Source organism: Buteo buteo, chromosome 4 (assembly GCF_964188355.1).
Source record: "Buteo buteo chromosome 4, bButBut1.hap1.1, whole genome shotgun sequence".
Taxonomy (NCBI): domain Eukaryota; kingdom Metazoa; phylum Chordata; class Aves; order Accipitriformes; family Accipitridae; genus Buteo; species Buteo buteo.
The window spans coordinates 33,655,241-33,677,774 of NC_134174.1; the positions used below are offsets into that span (position 1 = coordinate 33,655,241).

Here is a 22,534-nt window from a genome sequence, read left to right on the forward strand (position 1 = left end):
CTGGAAAGTATCTTGTTTCTTAGCCTCTCGGAGAGGAAAAGCCAACAGCAGAAGAAAAGCATCTGAACATAAACTGCAGGCTGAAACGTGTGAAAAAGATGTGTAGTAAAGCTCACGATTGCAAATAGAAATTTGCAAAGTTACATGGTAATTTGGTGAAGTTTGGGCATCTGTCTCACGGGTGATACTGTAGTTGAAACTGAGTTTTATTTTGATGTGGTATGTCAGAATGAATTTATTTTACCCCTGTTGCTAACATGAATGCTTGTCTTCTACGGAGGAGTGCTGTGGAAAGCAGGCTAATATACTGGATTATTTTGCTATGGTAATTCATATAGCCCTGCTGCTCAGAGCAGGACACAAAAGGATGTGCTTTTGAGTATAAATGCTAGAACTGGCAGTAGGTAGAAATCAGGTTAAAATCAGGAACAAGGATGGAGCGATGGATTGTGCTAGGTGAAAGGAAATTCACTGTTAACAGGCATACAGCAGGTGCACATGATTTATAACCAGTTTCTTTTGCTTATGGCAAGTAGTAACTGATAAAATAGTAAATACATTGCTAATTATATAGTGCCTTTTGTTAGTTTAACAAAGAGGTGTGGACTGCTTGTGGAGTAAAATACATTGAGTGAAGTTCAAAGTTTAAGATTTATGTGATTTGATAGTATCTGAAGTTATGACAAGCTCTGAAAGTTAGGCAACTTTTTTTTTTGTCAAGATAAGCTTTTTTTAGGGTTTGTGCAAGTGCAGAATAAATTGGAAACCAGACACGAACTCCTTTCAGTGTCTGTATTTAAGGCAGCTATAGATATTTATTTGGATTTCTCAAAAGCTTTCATATTTTTCTCATTGTCTGCCTAAATCATCTTTTGGATAGTCCAAGCAAACCAATGTCTATTAATACTTGGATTTAAACATAGTAAATGCTAATTCTTTTTTTGAAAGTAGAAAACATTATTTCTGTGTATTCAGTTCTTCATGTTTTTCTTAAGTCTTCTAGTTAACTGTGTAAATGTGGAACTTTGTCCATGCTGGTTCCCTGTGAGTACTAGGCTTGTGGGAATCCTGCAAGGATGGAGTAAAGTAGTTTGTATCCTACTTCAGGTTTTTCTTTGTGTACAAGTAACTGGAATGTTAATATCTTGGAAGCTGCTACAATGTCTTCCATTCTGATGATTACTCTTTGGAGCTTTGTTATATTTTAACCATAAATATAAAAGCGATTCTTAAAATTGTGGAATAATTTAGGTTGAAAGGGACCTCTGGAAACCACCTGTTTCAGCCCCCTTGTTTAAAGCAGGAGCCACTTCAACCATACCATGCTTTGTTCTTATTCCTTCTAAAATTAGTTTGAGGGGGAGTATGGTAATGTGGTAGGGTATGGTCTGTTTTCGAGCTGCTAGTTTCATTTCTGTTTTGCTTTTCAATGAAGCTTCTTCACTACCTTATCATTTCTAATAATGTTTAAACCTTGGGAGTAAGTACTTTCTTTTCTTGAGTTCTGTTTAAAAAGAAAAATAATCTGTATATCATTACACCACCAGGAAAATAAATACCAGTAATTTTCTAGCAATTTGTTGTGAATTTTTTGCATCAGCTCTAGATGTAAACTTACAATTTTCCTATTTGGCCTTTTTCCTTAGTGCTAATTTGTTTTTGCTAAGAGGTATTTTTCCTAAGTTCTTTATCTCAGGTTGCTTTTGGCAAGTGAATTACAGGTAGTTCAGAATAAGAAACTAGAGTATTTTTCCAGAAGTAGGGAATTGGTTTTTTTAATAAACAAGATACAGATCTGAAAAAGATAATGTATGTTCCCATCTATTACAATATCTTACATTTAGGCATTCAGAGCTACCTTAGCAGCTGCTATAGTGGTCTGTTATGTAGAAATCATGGGAAGTGATAAAAACATTAGTGTTTCTGTAGCCCTGCCAGGGCTTACATGCCTGAAATGCACTTTTTTGTTTGTTCTGCTGTTTTGCATGGTATACCTATTTTGGCATCGCTGGGGACTTGGACATGGGTTTTAATTTGGAACATCTTGCAATTTAGTCACACAAGACTATTTTAATAGTTTCCCATTGAATTTAATGTGTCACTCAAACTGTAGAGAAAGACCAGTACGTAGCATCTATGTGCTACTAGGGAGATGATGTACAATAGAAGTGGATTACTTGACTCTGCTTTTCTAGTGGATTGCCTTCCTAATGGATGTTAACCATCAGCTGTCCAATAGCATAGACTTCTAATAAGTTACCTGTTTGACATGTAAGAAAATTTCTGTTATAGTGGCTGTGGTCAAAGTACTGTGTTTTCAAAAGTTTCTCTCCGGATTCCCCCTCCGCAATCTTTTTCTCAGCTCTTTTTGGAAAAGATCCCTTATTACTGCATATATAAAGCTGAATTGTTAGCATATGGGAGTTGGTTGGAGTTGTTGCTCTGACTTTGACAGAGTTAAACATTTGATTAACGTCCATTTAATGCTATTGTAGAAACTTCGCATCCTTTACAAATGCTTCCATAACTTGCATATTCAGATATTTATCCAAACATAATTGCTATGGGTTTTCCTGCGGAGAGGCTTGAAGGAGTATACCGGAACAACATTGATGATGTAGTAAGGTAAGGCTTTATTTTTCTTTTCCTTAACTTATTCTTGTAAATCTTAAGTATCCTTTTCTGCACTCATTTATGTTCTGCTAAGGAAAGGATGCGTGTTCTGACTCATAAATTCAAGATGCAAGATTTTGCATCTTGTGGATGTTGCCGTATTAGCTTTTCTGAAAAATGTTGGAAACAATGAAAATGATATTTTCGGGAATTTTAGACCAGACTGCTGTTCTGGGTTGATCTCAAATGCATGTATTCTGCTTTATAGTGTGAAAAATTGACTTCAGTAAATTGCGTTGGAGTAAAAGGAGGTTCTTTGCTTTTAGAAAGATGTCAGTCCATGCCTGTATTCACAGTGCTGAGAGTTTCCTCAGCTGATGGCATTTCAGAATATGTTTGCCCATATCCTTTCTTCAATCAATAAATGAAGTGCTTGATAAGTTAATTTTGATTTAAAGTAGTAAATCAAAAGGCTTACATCTGGCTGTGTTCAATAATTGCAGATGAGAAAAATCAGCTAAAATTTATTATTGCTGGTGATGCTTTATAGCACATTTTGTAAAAAAACCTACAGGTTGTCGTTTTTAACATCAAATAAAGTTATCTACTCTGAACTGCTGGATACAGCTGGGGGAGGTGTACTTAGTGTTTCAGGAGCATCGTTGTAATTTGTTTAGTCAACACCCTGCCTGGAGAACGTAGTGCGAGAGGTTACATTAAAAACTAAATACTTGGCAGAAGCTGCCAAATGTTAGTGTTTTTAGGATCCCAAGTTCTGATTTTTTAAGTCATGCATGGTGCTTTTGAGATCTTGGGCATCTGAGGTCAGAAGTTCAGTAGCTCTCCAAGAGACTTGATGTTTGGGGATGGGGCTATAATGCAGTAAGGGGCATGGTTATGCAGTGGAGTTAGAAGTAGGTGTATCTGGACAAGAAGGTGCTGCTCCCAGGCTAGAGATGCCACAGAAGTTTCTCATAATCACTGGCAGGCAGAATTAGCGCTGCTCGAATGTCACTGGTAATTGTTTGCATCCAGGTTTGTGCAGAAGTGAGTTGAGACAGCTCCTCAGTTCCCACACTGGGAGGAATTGTAACCCTCAACTGAGAATCAGTCGTCTGGAGGTAGCGACTTCCCTGCGCAGCTGTGCTTAGCTTCAGATGAGTTCAAGGGGGTTTTGTTTTTGCATATTTAACCATTGTGACGAAGCTCACTATCCACAAATAGTACTGAAAATGTCAGAGGCTGGATTTGACCAGGCTTGCTGAAGCGACCTTGTTCTGTCACGTGGTAGTGAGAAATCGCTTTTCCAGAGCTGGTCCTATCAGTGAGGTTCAGCATACCAATCTGTAAATACTCTTGCAGAGCGTGTATGCCTCTGCTAGAATTAACAGAGGCGTGAAGTTGTGTTTTCTAATCGTATCATTGCACACAGCTTGCACACAAGAAAAAGCTTTTGCTGTCCTTTTGGGACAGTTATGGGCTCCCCCACAAATTCAAATCTTTCTTTACCAGCAGTCAGAGCCACCTTTTCATTAAGTTGATGTGGGCATTGCGTCTGCTACGTGAAATATGTGGTCCCTAATGGACTCCACCTTTGGAAATTGTAGGAGGGGCAAAGTCTGGACTTGGAATAAATGACATGGGAATAATCCAAATCAATAGTAATAGGCAGTAGTCTTTGAAGGCCCTCTTCCATTCACAGCATTGATTTTAGTTGCTCCTGTATGAAGGAAAATATATTTTATTGGTTAAGTATGTAGATATGTGTAAATTAGACTTTTGAAGGGGAATGACTATATAATTATTAAGTTGTCCATAAACACTGTGATCAAAAGGAGTAGTGATCATCTAAAAGTGTAATCAACCAAATTAGGATATGGAGAGATGCAGATAAACTGGCTGTAGGGAACTGGATGCTAAAGTAGCGTTATATTTGTTGCCCCCTATTTTTAAACAAGAATAATGCACAAAATGTGATCATGCAGCATTCTGCATGTTGCAATCAGCAGGTCCTCATCCGCTCCTGTCGTCTTTTTATTGTGGAATTTTTTTCCAAGAGCCTTTTATGGAGAAATTCAATGCGTTTGAGCTCTGGAGCAATTGGTATTGAGCCAGGATACGCCAGTGAGCTTTTTCTGAATAGCTGGTATCCTGACAAATTTTATGCTAATACTGTATGAGAAGTATGACCTGGACTGCTGGCTGTCTCCTCTGACTGAGGCTTTGAGAGGTTTTGGATGGAATTTTGTCCTTAGAAAAATACTTGCATGAAAGCTTATACTCAGCTTTGTGGATATTACTGGCAGAAGCGGAGTCAGCTATCCTTGCTCTCCAGTGTGTTTTAAATAAGCGGGGACATCTCCTGAAACAAATCGCCATGTCCACCATCTTCTTTAATCTCTCAAAGTCTGCCAACAGGGACGCCAGTGGGAGTCATGAAATATTTTTGCCGATGAAATTGGAATCTTGTACTCAATGCTGCACAAGGAGCGTTCACATCTGTTCTTATTTTAACTCATCGGTTTAACCACAGAGTTCTTCTGGGTTCTTCTGGAATATTATGACTGATAACCAGAGCTTGTTTTTGCTTGAGCTTTCCAGGATTTTAGCAGCTAGTGTTTCTTTTCAATTTGAACAGCATGTTCTGTCATGGCTAATTAAATTCCTTCTGGCTGATGTGCAGATACACACTGTTGATGATGTTAAGTGTAAACATTTGTATGTTATTTCTTCTTGAACATTGCCAGGTGACACATCATATATAATCATGGCAATTTTGATGAATCATATTTGCAGTTTGGCTCTCTGAGGCTTGTATGGGAAATTTTTGTTACAAAGTTAGCATGAAAATGAAATCGTATAGTGGCCTTCCTCTTCTTTTCTGAACCCAGAATGTCATTGGGCACTGTCCTCAGACTTCAGTGGCAAATAATGGCCATTTTAAAAACCTGGAGTTAAAATAAATTATTCTGGCTGTTATAGCTGGAATATGGAAGTTATTTTAACTGCTTTTTTTTTCATTGGAATTACCACTGTGGCAAAACATTTTGTGTAGATGATTAAATTGGAAGTAAGTGTTTACAGATACCTTATGTAATCAATGCTTTCTCTTTTAAAAAAGAAGCAACCCTTCCTTAGCTTAATATATTGATGGACAGGTATCTTAGACATCAGTGCAGATTGGCCCATACAATAAATACTTCAGTTGCAGATCAGATCTTGGTCTCCTCAGTTGCATAAGTAGTCTTACTCATACGACTGGATTATTTGTATGAGTGAGGTTTGCAACACGCTACCTCTTTGACTTTGAGGCACTGCAGGGCCAGCTGGGACTTGGAATGCAGAACTGCACATGCTGGATGGTGCTTTAATGATGCTGCAAATTAAGGTCAACATTATTGCAATGTGTATTAATACATGCCTTTTTTTTTTTCTACTTAAGGTTTTTGGATTCAAAGCATAAAAACCATTACAAGATATACAATCTGTAAGTATGCTCTTATAGATGTATTTTCCAAAATAATGAGTTCTAAAAATAGCTTATGAGTGAAAGTGGTTTGTTGCTGTACTGAAGCAGAGCTAGAGATGTTTTGCACATTTCTTACAACAATTAAGCCTGATTGAGAGCACTGTTACTTCATTTAGTGGAGCTGAGTGAGGTTAAATGAAATGCTGGTGTGTATTCCTATTACTTGAATGCTTTTAAATGACTTGGCATCTAGCCCATCTGGAGCTTCTACCATGTGATTAAAAAGTGAAAACTAATTCACAGCAGGCTTTCTGTTAATGTATTAATGTCTGCAGTGAAGAATTTGCCAAATGAGTATTTTCCTGTTTTTTTTCTTTTTTTTTTTAATCGAACTGTATAGGTACCCAGGTTCTGTTTGCTTCCTCACTCTTCTTGACTGTCCCTGTTTATTACTTTGAAAAATCTATTGCAGCAATTGATGATGTGATGGTTTCTCACTTTTGTAAGTGTAATGTTTTCCTCTGAAAATTTAGTTATGCAGAAAGCTGTTCTTGTTACAGAAGGGATTTTTGTTGTTGTTGTTCCTTGATCATCTTTATATGTTAACTTAGGCTAATTTAATTTATATAAATGATTTGGTGATGTCAGCTGATGCTGAAGAGTAGGTCGTGGTTTTCCTACCCCTCATTTTTTCCCCAGAAATCTAAGTTGAATATTTATTGATTCTTTGAGCTGTTAAGGCTTTTTTTTTTTTTTAAATGAATATGTTTATAAATATCTGCAATTAATGGAAAAATTACTGTAGTATAGAAATCCAGGCAATGCATTACATGGTAATCTGTTGGTCATTAAAAGTAAGTATTTAAATATGCCTCTAAATTAGCTGAAGGGTTATGCATCAAGCAACTCTCTCTCCTGATGTTGGAGCAAAGTGATACTAGAAGCTGAGAAGTTGTATACTGGCTATTGAAGTTGTCTGTAAAGCCTGGGGTAGGATAGGACAGAAAAAGATATGCAAATAAAATATGCATTAAAATAAATTCATTGACACTTTTCATACAGTTCAGTAACAAAATTTTCTCCAGTGTAGAAGCTCTCCAGAATGTTAGCCTTTTAATAATTACGGGTGGAAAGGACAGTGCTTCCTAGAATAGCTGATAGCTCCTTCTGCATGTAGGTGCAGCTCCCTAAGGGGTAACTTTCTGGATATTTTCCTTTGAAGTCGGGAGCTCAGCGCCAGAGATTTGTATCATGTAAAATCTAACTACTGTGGTTTTATTAGACCCCCCCCTGAAGCCTCCTGACAACTTCTGCTTGATTTGGGGAGCAAAGCAGAACAGGACAGATAAAACTTAATTTCTTCCTGCTTCTTTGGGCTGAGTTCAGCTGTCAGCTTCTGTGAAGTGTGGCTCTGGTATCACTTAACAAGATCAGGGTTTGCCGAGCCGCCTGATACTGAACTTGTTTCAAATTGGTTTGAGAGGTGACAGGTAAAACCAATAGTGTAATGCTGTGTGTAAACTTCTAGGCTTGGTCAGACAGTAAGAGTTTAGTAAGACTTCTGTGCATCTTAGCAAGTAGCTCCTCAGGAAGGTGGTGCTTGAAAAGTTTCCACTTTGCTGTATGCTAGCAACCTCATTTTACTTTAGAAAAAAGCAAAAACCAATCCCCCAACCCTACACAGGAACGACTTTAAAGTTTTTAAGTGAGAAGAGCTGTGATGGGACAAAGGCTTTTGACATTTACGTTGCTGATACATGTGTGTTTGACTGTAGAAAGAACTTGTCCAGGTGTGCCAAAGGTTTTTGTCTGTAAGTTCTTCACATAAAAATTTTAACTTTTCAGTTTTTGGTGCAAGAACCCCCCATCGATTTTCCTTGTTGCTAACTTCAAAAAAAACGCAAGTGAAACTTCCTAAAATTACTATATTCACCCTCCGATGAAAACTTTTGCAGAGTAAAACATCCTTTTAAATTGTGCAGGTTTTCTTCTTCCCCAAAACATGGATCAGTTGCAAATGAAGATTCAAGTGATTACTGCACAGCTTGGAAAGCGTAGCTTTTAAACTGTACATCTCTGGCTAGAGAGGCCAGGTTATCTCTATCTTTATGCTGGCAAATTTTATACACACGTTAAGTACATAAATGCCACTAGGTGAACTGTTGTAATGTTTGGTCATGAGCTGGAAAGAAATTGCAGTCTTCAGGTATTTCCGAGAACAGTGTCTCTTTAGATTAAGCTGATCCTTTGTAAATAATCAACCTATTGTCTGTGTTTCAAAGAAGGAGGTGGGAGTTCAGAGGAGTTATGTGATTATATTCAGAATTACTTCGAACACTGTCATGGGGTTTGAGTTTCCTTAAGGTAGCTGTTATATGAAGTTGGTGATAATGTGTGTATTGAGCAGTTTTATTTAAAAGGATTTTGAGAGAATTTTCTGAACTGATGGTTAAATGATGTCAGCTATGCCTCATCCTTGCATCTTTGCTTTTAACTTCCCAGTGAATGTTTGAGCAGTTTCATTTTGTTTCTTGTTTGTGTTGGTTTTCTCATGTGTTCCTTTAACCTTTTGCTATTTCTTCAGTATTCTTTATTTTAACATATTCTTCTACTTTCATCTCCTAACTTCACGTACTGCCAAGTTGTTACCTCCCCTATTGTAATAATCTCTATCTTCTCCAGTATATTTCTTTTATTTGTCCTACAGACAGATAGTTAAAGGAAGGAGCTGTAATGATAAATGTGCATTTTATGTGCATACTTTCTGTACCTCTGTGTACATGGGGTACCTCTGTACCTCACACGTACATGTGTACATGGCTTTGGCATGGGCTGCTGTATTTTTGGTAGCCTATAGTCCTGTCCTCAGTGGGATCATGGTTATGATCAGAAAGGTGCCAGGCTGGCAGCATGTAGGATCTGGGTTGCTTTAAACTCGCTTTAAGTGTAAGGGAGACTGCAAGAACCATGCCAACCCAATCCCCACCCCCAAAATCCAAGAAAATGTTCAGGTTTCATCTGGAGATCTGACTGTATTACAAGTCTAATAGTATTTAAAAAAACCCAGTGCATTTGAAATGCTAAGCAATGGAAGCATCCCCCAAAGTTTGTGTTGGTGGGATCTCTACTGCAGATACATACGTGTTTTGTGTAATGAAATGGCAGTGTATTTTGTACGACTGTGTCTGGAGCTCTGCATTTGTTGTGTACAGCTCCTATAAGAGGGCATAAAGAGTGACATGGCTATGTTCTGTGCTCAGTTTCTATCCTTGGTATCAACAAAACTATTTTTTCTCCCTTACGGTGTTCTACTTTTTACTCTGTTAAACTTCAAAATTTGAAGGCTTTTTTGCCCATATGTGGATTTTTAATTTTTTTTTTTTTAATGCTTTGAAGACTTTCATCTCTTACTACCCCTTTGAACTGGATGTTTCTTTAAAGGAACAAGGAGACTTTTTTGGATAAGATGCTTTGTGTTAACTGTTTTGGTTCCTAGCAGGCTCAGCTTCCAAAGTTCAGATGCTGACTAGCTTGTAACAGGCTTTGTCTGGCATGGCTGACAGCTGCTCCAGGTGTCGTGCCTCCATCTTGAGTGGACTTACTGTGTCTAACCTTTCTTCTCAAAGGCTCAAGTGCAGATAATGGTTTTTTGAGTCCCATCTGCCAGCTTAACCTGTGCCATCTCACTTCTGACCCAGAGAAAGTGTCAGCAATGTGATCAGAGCTGTAAAAACTGCCAGACTTTTCCCTAGCAGAGGCTAGAGCTGAGAAGGCTCTAGAACTCAGAGAAAGGGAAGCGCTGAGTGCATGTGCAACCCCAGCAGACCTGCCTCTGTCCCTGGTGTACGAGTCTCGTGGACAAAGGTCAGTGCAGCACATGCGAGGCTCAAGTTACGTGCAACAGTCATAACAAATAGGAGCCTAAAAGTTTGCTTGTCTGAAAGTGTCAAGTAAGCTCCATTTGGCTCCAAAGGCTGCAGTCATAACGTACCTATTAAGGAAAGGGAAATTCATACCAGTCCTGAAACTGGTGTGGGTATTTGAACCCTATGAAGAGTACAGGTTATAATCAGAACGGAAGATCTAGATGTGTTTTGTCAACTGAAATGACTCCAAGTCGTTGTGTTTCAACCTGGAGTCCTGTTGTTTCGGGCAGGATTGTTCTCATTTTCCTTTCTGAACCGCATTTTCACTTGCATTGTGTAGGGGCACATCATTTTGCCTGCAGGGAGCAACTCCAAGGAAAATTATGGAGGGCATCCACTTATTGCCGCCTTGCCCCTCACTCCCAACATCTGATCTAGCTTGTTCCCTTACAGCATGCCATTTTGGCTGTATCAGAGCCCTACTGATTGAATTGTTTATATCTGGTTACTGATGTTTGTCCCTAGGCAAGTCATCCTGCAAGACTAATACACTGTGGTTTGCTGTGCTACTAGCTAGCTGGAGTGGGTCTCTTACAGAGAGGCGAGAGGGACATTGGTGCAACTCCAGAGTCTTCAGAAATGTGTCATTTTCCAGAGTGTGAGGGGAAAATTGGCTGACTGGCCTTTTGGGTTTTTTGAGCTCACCTAATTTCAAGAACAAATGCCAAGTTGGAGAGCAGTATCACAATCTCTGCTTGATACAAGTCATCTCCATTATAACATTCAGTGGTGCTTTCAGTTGCCTGTGGTGGTCGTCTTGTGGTTCTGTAATTGGAGGAAGAATGCTTGCTTAGGTTGTGCTAGCCGAGGGTCCTTGAAATGTCCTTGTGATCCCCATCACCTCTAGCACCCGTGTTGTTGTTGAGGCACCTTGACATGTGTTTTGAGTTCAGAGTCAGTTGGATGAAGGTCATAGTTGTCTGCTCTTTATGTGTTTCTGTGGGAGCATAAAGCTGCTCAAGCGGCTGGAGCTGTTAATACTGCAGTGTTAAAAAGTAATAGTGTATTGCATTACTTGTGTGAATGTCTCCATTGAGAGTCACACTGACTAAAACATGCTGATGGACTACAATTACCATAGGGTAAGTAATTGTTTTTCAGTAAAATAACTGATATTTTAGTGAGCAGCTTTATACATCTGCAACAAAACAGTTTTTCAGTATGTAAGCTCTAGCTATAGTTTTCAATCATAAATGTGATGGGTATACGAGATTTTCCCATGTTTCTTGAACCCTTGTCTATTTTTCTTTTTTAGATGTGCTGAAAGACATTATGACACCGCCAAATTTAACTGCAGAGGTACGTCTTTACTGCCTAGTATGTGTTCTCTTTAAATTTCAGTGTTTCTGAATGAAGATATAAAGGAGGAGCTGATGAATAGTAATGTAGGCGATTTGGGCACAGGGAATGAATGTCAGATTGCTTTGAGTCATTGGAGAGACTTGCTATATTCTTGCTGCTTTCAGTAAAGTATGTTCCTGATGGTTAACTAGATCAAGATTTAATAAGGCAATCAGAAGTCTACTGTTGCAAAAATTTTTGCGGAATGGGTTATAAAAAAGTTTCTGTTCAATTCAGTGTGCAAACGTATTGTAGAATTTAGATGTGAAACTTAGAGAAGTCTGATTTTTATGCAGAAGTGTCACTTGGAATAAAAATGGAGAACACTTAAGCCACTGTCAGTATTCATATAAAACAAGTTTTTGAAGATCTGGAACAAACCTACAGTTGCTTTAAAAAAAAAATTAATTCCCATGTGATGCCTCTTTGAGATGATTTGGTTCTTAGACACTTTGCAGAGCTACCAGAACTAATGGGGAAACTTTTAGGGGTTCCTTTTGATCAGATCCTTGGTGAGTGGAAAGCGATGGACTTGTTTTGTCAGTATTAACTCGCCAGGTAATAAATACAGATTTACTTTTATTCTTTGTGCAGAGAAACTTCTCTGTGCACAGTAGTAGAGCTTGTAGTTCCTCTTCATACAATGCTTCAGAATGCTGGGTAGATAAGGAGTACTTGTGTGTACGTAATTGTAGGAGATGAGTACATTTTGACCTTAGTGGCTAATACTACATCATAGCAAGGGCTCAACTTCTTTTTTTTTTATTGTTGTTATTATCTTAAACCATCCTTCTAGTTATAAAGAGGGTGTTTAGAACATGACCAAAATGTAATTGGCTGCTTTAATGTCTGAATATAGAAGGACTGAAATTGTCATGTTGAAGTCATCTTCGCTTCTGATTTGCTCTTACGATGTTGAATGACAGTGTCCTGAAACCTCACTCAATACATACAAGCCAGAAAAAAAGTATTTTAAGATCTGCTTGAGCAATACTTTGGGTAAGAGGAGAAAAGGCGTAAATGAAAAGGACATGCTTCTAATATGTCCGGAACATATGCTTGCTTTAATTTATGCTTTTTATAATGGGGGTGCTCAGGTGCCTTCACTGTTAATCCTAATCCAAAATGTTGTTTGTGACAGCACCTTTCACAGCTCCTCTGCATAAATCAACACTGTTGTAGGGAGTTACATGTTGCATTTTTTTCTTTTCATCCCCAAATTAGTTACCTTAGATAATCAAAGGTGACTCGGGACTTTCCTTAGCAGAGGTACAACAGTTATACTCTAAAATCTTTTGAAGTGAATTAATTTCAAAGGGAACTTCTTATTTGTACACTTAGCATGAAACACCGTAGTAGTTCATTATTCAACTTGGATGCTCTTGCATCAAATTCAAAACCAAATGTTGAAAGCTCTTCATCTTCTTTGGACGCTAGCTTTCTGTCTAGGGTTTTTGCAGTTTCCGAAGTACTTCTATGCTGGAAATTGCCTTCTGCTTTGCCACAGGCTTTCCGTTTTTGTCTTGGTTTTTTTTTTTCTCCTTTGTGTGCTGTGAGATTTTTCTTGCAGTGTCCCTGAGCTTGGAGAGAGTAATCAGAACAGTTCTCCATGCTGTGTGCTCCAATGTTAGGAACCAAAATCTGTGGAGGATCTGCATGCTCCCATGGACCTGCTCAAGATTATACAGCTTAACGTTTCCTAAGGTTGCTTTCTGACTCTTAATCCCTTTGCACCATCACAGGGCACCCATTTAATCTGCTCCTCATTCCATCTTTGAAGAAAATACTGCAAGGTTTAACTTTGATCCCAAATCTTGGAGAGCATCTTCAGCATGCTGTTGCTACTTGGGATTTTTCAGGACTACTTTGTCTCTCCTTTTCAGGGGAACCTTACTGGATGTAGTTAAGATAGACTCAAAGTTGTACGGACAAATTCGCAGCATCTCCTAACAGCTTCTTTTCTTAGGGGTTTCTAAAGAAAACCTTTCATTTACATCTGCTGCAAACAGTGGCATCTCCAAGTTCACATAAAACGATCATTTGGGGAGTCTTTGGATCTTCCATGTGGAAGAATTTATTAGTGTGTGTTCATATTTGTTAACCTTTGCTGCTTCTTTAGCAAAGATTATTCAGTTTTTCAGGCTTCCCTATTTGGTCTTCTGGGAGATTAAGTGGGCGGTCTGTACTGCGAGTGAATAAACTGTCCTTGCAGGTCCCTCTGAAAGGCTTTGGACTTATGCTGCAGTAATTTAGCTGTTCCATAACTTCATCCCTTACTTCTGCTCTTTAAGTCCTTGGGGATTCATCAAAAGGAGTTTTGTGTCTGACAAGGGGGTAGTACTTACGAAATGAATACAAACACTTGCCAAAAAATGAAATGTATTCATTTTTAGACCAGAAAAGGAGATGGTGTTTGTTTCTAGCTGAGAATTTTTAAGTGAAGCAGAGTTGTATTTCTAAGATCCCAAGTCTGTCGATCAAGAATTGGGGTGCACTTTATAAAGTCCTGTTCTCCTGACGAAACTAGTACAGCCCTGTGTAATTCTGCCAGTTAGCATGGCATTGTCTGTCATCTTATCTGAGGTGTTAGAGGTTTGGGTGCTCGTCTCTGCTTATTGCGTATTTTTTGCTCTCTAGAGTTTTCTTTCATTTCCTGCATGCTCGCTTGAAATTCTTTCCATCTCTAGATGGAAAAAAGTGCTTGTGTGCGTGTTTATATTCATGTAAGAAAAAGGACAACTTCGTTCAGGGGTTTGACTTTAAAACCTAGAAGTGTTGGAAGTGCCTTACATGAGATTTCTTTTTTGATTACCATTTTTTAATATGGAAATTGCAGGGTTTTATTTCAAAACCCCTTTGAGAAATTCTGAGAGTTTGTTCCCAATGTAGACCCAACTGTGCTCAGAATTTTTCAGCAAAATTCCTATTGTCTGATCAGTGACTGCGGTCTGGCCCTGTTTTCTCTCAGCAGGTAGTCTAATTATTGCTAGAGTAATGGGTTTTCACAAGGTTATTCTTTGTGCCAATGCACTCTTAAATTCTAGAAAATTCGTGATTTAAGATACAGAGTCTGTGCCACTCATTTCAGTAGCCGTGTGAAATAACCTCTTCATGTAGCAGGATGCTTGCTATGTATTACTAGAGAAATGTCTGCAATGCATATAATAGGCAGTACATTGCTGAATAGTATTGGAATAAAAAATTTACCTATCTATATGAAACACAGGGGGGTTTATTTAGAAAGTTAATTTTTTGCATGCTTGTCACAAAGTTGACCTGTCTAGTTGAGCTTGCTGTGATTTCCTTTTGTGATTTTGATAAATTACTTCTCATTGCAGTTGCACAGTACCCTTTTGAAGACCATAACCCACCACAGCTAGAGCTTATCAAACCTTTTTGTGAAGATCTTGACCAATGGCTAAGTGAAGATGACAATCATGTTGCAGCAATCCACTGTAAAGCTGGAAAGGGACGAACTGGTGTAATGATATGTGCATATTTGTTGCATCGAGGCAAGTTTTTAAAGGCTCAAGAAGCCCTAGATTTCTATGGGGAAGTAAGGACCAGAGACAAGAAGGTGAGCTATTTTCTGTTCGTCTGTTCTCCTACCTGTATATGCTTTTCTGGCTTGAGGTCAACTTGAATAGTCAAGCTCTTTAAGAAATACTTTCCATCAGTTGTGATATCTGGTTTGATTTTGCTTTAACATTATTGGATCAGTGCAGTTGTTCTAAATGAAAAAGCTTGCCTAAGCAGCACTAGCAATTAGTCACAACACTAAAACAATCTGGTTTTTCCATCTCTTGTTCAAGAAGATCTGGACAGTTTATTTTAAATAGCCTTTTAAATAGCATTCTGCTGTGTGTTGCATCAAATAGGCGGTTGATGAGTTCAGCATTTTCAGCCCAAATAAGAGGATTATTCTAGCTTGTTTTGCCTGAATGGATGAGTTATTCATCTCCTCCGGTTCTCTTAACTTCTGTGGTGGTGTTTGGAGATGCATAGTCATTACAGTGCATGTTACAATTGAATATCCCTACTGGAAGAGTCTGTTGTTGGATGTCCCTTTTCAATAAAAGGGTAGTTAAGCCCAGACATTGGCTGCCTTGGAGCCTGCTTCATGAGGTGCTGCCATTTAGTTTCTTACACTTCTCCTGAGGAGAAATGGGAGGATCTCATTTCAGAGAAATGATGTTCATGGCTACAAGAGCTTTCTGTTAAGAACTTGTCAGTGGTGCAGACAGACTTAGCAGTAACTTTATGTTGGACCTTTCTGGTATGGTTATGCCTCATTAATGGGAATTTAACCTCCTTATTTGAAATCTTCTCCAACTATAATAAGGTGTGACTTGCAAGGTCACTTCAGCAGGCTTCCCTGCTCATCTTCCATCATTTCCTTGTGTATGTTAGTAGAGCAGCCCAGGGGGATCATCCTGGCAGGCCAGTTTCAGCCTACACAAGTACAGAGCTCTCTGTGTTCCTGTAATATTTGCATGAAGTATTAATTTCACAGTATGTAGACCTCTAAAAAGCAGAGCTTCATGTTTGAAGGCTCTTGAGAGCAGAAGTGTCACATAAGGAATTCTAGAATTTGGCTGTTAATTCATTGGAAGGGGAAAATAACTTCTCAGTTCGCTCTCTTTACAAGATGGAGCTGTTATTCCATGTAACTGCTGAGAAGGTATTTGTGTTATAATACTAATGCGGAGACAGTGTCAAGGTTTCCCATCAAAACTTTGTGGCTTTTGGTAAGAGTGCATGGTAGTGAATAGGAATGAGCTGTGTGATGAATAAACAGTGTAGATTACTCCTGCTGATAAAGATTATCTAAAGAGCCAGATAAAATATCATAAAAACTACAAAACTTAACAAATAGAGGGTGAAGCACGTTGTACCTCAGTTTCCCTTCTGTTAGAAGAGGGTAGTATTTCTGCACGTTAGTGTGTTGAGGGTAAGGTCAGTTAGGTGTTCATCAGTACCCCAGGCATGTTTGAGGTAACGGAGGACTTCATAAACAGGAATAGTGAGAGCCTTGTTTAGCTTCACTGTAAATATAGCCTGTAACCAGCAACTTTGTTTTGGTTTTTGATGTCTCTACTGGAAGAGTTGGTTTTGGTTTTTTTGTTTTTTTTTTTCCCCAGTACCGCTTGAGCATGGTTATCTTTATGTGGACAGTGGGCAGCATGTGATTCACGTGATCCTTAAAGTAGTGTTTATAAACAGGTATTCCAGTGCAGGTTCTGGGAGTGTTTTCTTCCCTTGTGGCCCATATTTCAGTGTTATATGTCAAGTGCTGCTTTCTGATCTGACCCTTCACCACACCTTTATATAATTGACTTCCTGAACTCAAAGTAATTGAGGCATCTGAAGAGCTGTTAGGACCTAGAGACAGGAAAATGCCTTTTTTTGTTGTTGTTTTGTTTTGTCTTTGTTGCTGGACCAACATGTGTGTGATGAAGGAAACTGGTTTTAATTAGGTACCGAAGTTTCTTCGTTTAAAGCAAGCACAAGGGGCGCACTTTGTATGTAGCTGCTCAGAATAGTATGGCTAAAATCGCTGTTGCCACTAATGTGCATGGCAGAGTGATTCTTCAGAGGGTTTAGTCCATGCTAGCAGGAAGTGTGAGTCTAATTGCCAGAGGAAGTATGACTAATTGGTCAAGAGAACAAATTTGAGTACTTTTGTAGCAAGCTTTTCACAAGTGCCTGCTGGGAGAAGAAACTTCAGGGAGGCCTTTGCAACATTAAGTGAGAGTTGTAGATGAGGCTGACAGTTGCTAGATAGTCTGTTAATGTAGTGTCATCCTGGAAAAGGTAGTGGGGAATAAGACATTGCAGAACTGAGTCTAAAAGTCTGTCTCTGACCAAAACCTGTTGGTCTGGGGTTTTTTTTCCCCTCTGTATGCTGTCTCTTTTGATTTCCGTAACTCATCCTAGTGGTGGGAACTTTTTCAGAAGAAGGAAATGAAGATTAGAAAGTATTGGCTAAATGGTTGTGTCTATCAGTCACCACTACTGTAGTAGAACAGGACTGATTTCTATTTTCTCTTTGAACCAAGGAAGAAAAACTGTTTTCTGAAATTGGATAAACTGTAATTGTCCAGCCTATTTTCAGAGCTGGGGGAGAAGTAACACCCCCCCCCCCCCAAAGTCTTCTAAAAAAGCTGCTGCTTCCAGTGTTTGAAATGGTTAGCTTATCACCCGCTTTTCCCTTAAGATGCACGCGGAAATACTACTGTGATGATGAAGACTGACAACTTACTTTCATACAGCTGGAGGAGGTCTTTATTGATTCCTATTTCTGCCTTGAAGGGTTTTATGGTAAGGATTAGACTTGGAAGGAAGCACAGTCTACTCAACGGATAGGTATCAGCTGGGAACAGCTATTGAAGTGCTTGAGCTGGAGATTATCCATTCAGGAACATTCTTTGACCGTCATACTGCTGTATTTTTAGGAATGGCTCCTAATAGTGGTGTAACTGAACAGGAAATGGAAACCAATTATTTTGTGTGAGGAAGTCTCAGAATGACTCTTTGAGCAGGGTAGATATCTAATGTCTTATGTGTCAGAGCTGATCAGTCGTGATGCCTGTTTCTTCGATGTACTCAGTTGACAACCTCTGCTAAACCAGATGCCATAAGCCTAGTCTGAGGTTGCAGCTTTAGCTTCACTCTCACAGTAGGGCATGTTATTAAAGTGAATGTGGGAGTATTGCTTCCAAAAATGTTTGTTCTTCATAATACTGCCTGTGCTATATTGAGAGGAGAACCAGGAGCAGCACCTGACAGTTTTTTGTGATGTCTACACAGCTCAGTAGCTTCACAGTGCCCTGTGATACTCTGGCATAGAGACTAGAGAAGCTTATCTAATGTCCATTTAAAAAAATGATGATGGTGATAGATGGGCAATGTAAGCTTCTTGAGGAGAAAGTACTTAAACTGCCTCCTTGTTCTTTATTCTTCTTGAGTAAAAGTGGGGATTGATTGCACCTCCCTGAATATTAGCTTGTTATGAAAGTGTTCTGCTTTGAAATCAGACCTTTGGAAAATGGAGGACTTTCTGTTCTGCTTCAGTGTGGCTGGTTCTTAGGATCTCAGGGTAAAGGCTGTGTCTCCAGGGAGTAAAAATCTCTGGCTGGAGGGATAAAACTGCCACCTTGGCTGAGAACTGGTTTTGCTTTGAGATTATCACTTTACATAGCCACAAAAGTGACTGTGTTCCCTTCATTCTGGTCCCAGCCCTGGTTGTCCTGATAAGGTGTGCTGGGGTTTCTCCATGGGGCACATCTTTTACAGCATGAAAAAGCTATGAGCGGAGAAGGATGTGTTTTCCTTACCTGCATGGTTTTCTTCTGATTGGCAGCATTGGCAAATTACTGATGGTTCGCTCTGAGGTTGGTGTTTTCTTAGTCATGAAGCTCAGATCCCAGGAAAGCAAACTTTAAAGCTCCCTTAAGGAGCGGGTCTGATAACTACTGAGATGACATCTGAACCAAAACCATGGTGGGTGTACAAGGCTGCTTAAGAAGATCATTGTAGAAGTGCTGTAGGGAAAAGTCTTTTGTGTAATTTAGAAACAGCTGAAGTGGTAAGGTGACATAATTATCAACACTTTTTAAAAATAATGGCAGGAAGTGATTATTTTCATGTGCTTGCTAAATTAAAAGTGCTGTGGCCACTCTTAGCTTATGGCTGTTGTCAGGTGAAGCAGGTATTGGAACAGTTTATAGAAAATACTGTGTTCCAGGTTTTGTAACCAAAATGCTCATAGACTCTTCTGTGAAAACCTGTTTATCGCAATTTCACATATAGTTTTAGTATGAAAGTTTACATACTGATGCTGTTGTAAGTATACTGTATGGATTGTTATAAACTGTGTAATGCATTTTCTAGGAAATTAAATTATTTTTCATCTTTATCACTTTTGCTTAAAAATGTTAGCTCTAAGAGCTTTAAAACTATTCCCTTACTTGAAGTTTAAGTTGACTTAAAATCAGTAATCATAATGTTCTTTGGTTATATGTTCTCAAAGCAAGTGTTTACTTCAGAGTTGCAGTTCAACTGAGGAGTCCTTCATGTAACAGTTTGGGCTCTTTGGCCTGTATTCATGAAGCTTTCCACTTCTGGTTTTTGTGAAAACATTTCAGAAGGGCATTTTTTAATAGAAGGTAGTGTCAGTCTTGAGTACAGTGATATTAGCAAACAAAATTAGAATCTCTTGACTTAAAACTGTTGTCAAAATGTACTTCCTGTATTGGTGCTTAAAAATTAGAGTATATTCAAGGCACCACCTGCTTAACTCCCCAGCCCAAAAAAAAGCGGCAGCATAAAAGCATCTTTTACATGACCCTCGGGGTGTCTGAGGTGTTTGCTTTTAAGATATGGAAAAATCTGCATTCTTTGCCTCATTGCTTGGGATGGATGTTTGGGGATACATACTAAAGTAATTGGAAAACCAGTGTCCTGCTTGTTCTGTGCTGGGGACTGGTCAGTTAATTGCCTGGTGTTAAGATAATGCATGCAAACAGCTTCCTCTTAAACGCTTGGCGGGACAAGTACAAGAGATGGGGACACGTGTCTAGGGAAAAGGGGAATGCGTACAGAGGCTGTTTTGGGGAATGGTTTGGAGGTGGATTATGTCTTTGCTAGTCCTTAAGGTGCCCAGGATGGTCCACAATGAAGAAATTGTTGAGGGTTATCACAAGTTACTGTACTAAAAACCTGCATGGCTGGGTTTCTGTACAGTGTAGGAAGCAGTGCAGCAATCCCCTGCTTTCTAGATACACCCAGCTTAGATGCTTTACTCTGTGTGCTGGTCTCCAGTGTAGCTGCTGAGGTATACTCAGCATAAATCATGATCGTTTATTCCAGGTGCTCTAGTTACCTTTTCATTCGTGGTTTATTTGCCTTTAGTTATATTCTGAGGTAATGGGCAGGAGCTCTGTTAGTGATGCTAATAAATGGTCTTGATGACTTTTGACATTTGTTTTCCCTCTGTTTAGGGAGTGACAATTCCCAGTCAGAGACGCTACGTGTACTACTATAGCTACCTGTTAAAGAATCACCTGGATTACAGACCAGTGGCACTGCTGTTTCACAAGATGATGTTTGAAACAATTCCCATGTTCAGCAGTGGAACTTGCAGTAAGTACCCAGCACCCCGTTCACCTCCATTAGCTCTCATAAGGAAACACAGTGGCCTTTGAACTTGGTTTGGTTATGTGATGGTTACTGTTCTGTTATGTGACACGAAGAGCTGCACACCTTGATTGAGGAGATCATACTTAAACACTTCACGTTCCAAAATCTGCTGGGTTAGTGTGGTCTATTTGCTAGCATCCTCCCAGATGTAGTAACTTGAGGTCTGTGAAGGACTCATATGGTTGTTTCACTACAGTTTTAAATTGGGAAGTATTTAATGGTTTGAAGATAAGTGATGCCATATATATATATATATATATTTGGATATTTGCTCCTTTTATAAAAAGCCTTTTTTTTTTTTTTAATATAGCAACTCTTGGGAAACATGAATTGCTGAAAAACATTTGCTTAATGGCGTGTTGGCTTCAAATACAGCAACATCATTCTTCCCATGATGTTTAAAAAAAAAAAAAATCGGTTCAACTGGGTAAATATCTAATTCACTCTGGAATAAACTTTTCTTTATATGAAGGCTTGTAAAGTATTAATACACCTGTCAATGATTAATCTGGTTTGCTGATACACAGTGTGTAAGTAAGGAACAGCAGATTCATTGAAACTTTGAAGTATAAATACGAATTTACTTCTGCCCTTCTGTGGGCTGCATTACAGGGCAGTAACTGCCTAGTGTTGTGTGTTCGTTTTTTGTTAGTGGAAAAAGTCTAATGGCTTTGCTATGGGGATTACTGCAGTGTGTAATTAATTCCAGTGCCTCCTGTGGCTTTGATTAAAACTGCACTGTTAATATTGTAAGACAGTACCTGAACATGTAATGCACATAAGAAGCAATCAAGCAACTTGTCAGGCTAGCTACTTGTCAGGCTAGCTGTATTTACAGGAGGAGGAGGAAGGGAGGAGCCTCTGCCAAAAAACCTCTGCCTCTAGGGTAGAAGTGTGGAGGTTACAGATTTCTGCAACTACCACTTATTTAATGTTTTGGATAAACTGTGCTGTACTTGCGAAATCAAGCTGCAAGTATGAATTGCTCGTGTGAGCATTAACTCATTTGTCCATACCAGACTGTTAGCATGCTATTTTCACAGTAGGATGTTGGCATAAACAAAAGATTTGCGAAGCACCTGAGAAGATAGAGTAACTATCAACTTCAGCTTCTTTGTGTACCACAATATTTTATGTTTCTGTGGAGTTTTCAGTGATTATTCAGAATGTGAAACCAATGGTCTGTGTTATTTCTTAGCTGTGTTATCTACTGCAATGGTAGTAATTTTACCAACATGATAACTGTAAATCTGACTTCCTTGCTATCTTCCTTCTGTTTTAAAGTCACTGACCAAGCAGAGTCATGCCTCTCGGGCAAAACGAAGGGATGACAGGATTTCATGGCTCTGAGGATTTGAGGGAGATAAGTAGCAGTTTTATAGCTAGCCATTCAGCGAGATAGTGTGGGTAAGCCCTGCAGGGACTTCCAGAGCTCTGCAGGGGTGGTTTCAGGGTGGCTACGGACTCTATGGCAGGGTATGGTTCAGTGTGTATTGTCTAGAGAGCAGTCTGCATCTGATTCTAACAGAAATCAGGAGCAACTGCAGAAAGACCTCTTCAGATAAGTTTCATTTAATATTTCTGGCTTTCATGCTGGTGTCTGGCAATTTCCAAAGAAAATCTGCTTAGGCTGCACCAAAAAACCCTTATAACTTCAGTTGTTACCCCTGCAGATTTAATTTGGAAAGTTACGCCATAGCTGGCAGGTTTTTGGTGATGGTGATTCACAGGACAGACTTACGGTCTGTGTCTGTATAGTCTGTTGGTGCTGGTTGGTTTGTGTATTAATGTTAAATTTTGTCCTTGTTTTTGTTTGTATAACAGTTCTGTTTGTGTGAGTGTAGAAATCAGTTTGTGCTGACATGACTGCCCACTCTGCAATTCAAGGAAGAGATGAGAGAGAATAAAACTTCTCAGTTACATCCATATAATAGAGATGAGAGGCAATATGCAAGGAAAAGTCAAGAAGTTGTCGCTTCATACA

At 39.1% G+C, this 22,534-nt stretch overlaps 1 protein-coding gene across 1 annotated transcript in view; it reads left to right on the forward strand.

The window, feature by feature from the left end:
* Positions 1-22,534, forward strand: part of PTEN (phosphatase and tensin homolog) — a 50,169-nt gene that overhangs the window by 14,193 nt on the left and 13,442 nt on the right. The window contains exons 2-6 of the mRNA XM_075025465.1: positions 2,541-2,625; positions 6,056-6,100; positions 11,264-11,307; positions 14,688-14,926; positions 20,352-20,493. Of these exons, the coding sequence (XP_074881566.1) occupies positions 2,541-2,625; positions 6,056-6,100; positions 11,264-11,307; positions 14,688-14,926; positions 20,352-20,493 (555 nt within the window). The remainder of the gene's footprint in view (positions 1-2,540; positions 2,626-6,055; positions 6,101-11,263; positions 11,308-14,687; positions 14,927-20,351; positions 20,494-22,534) is intronic.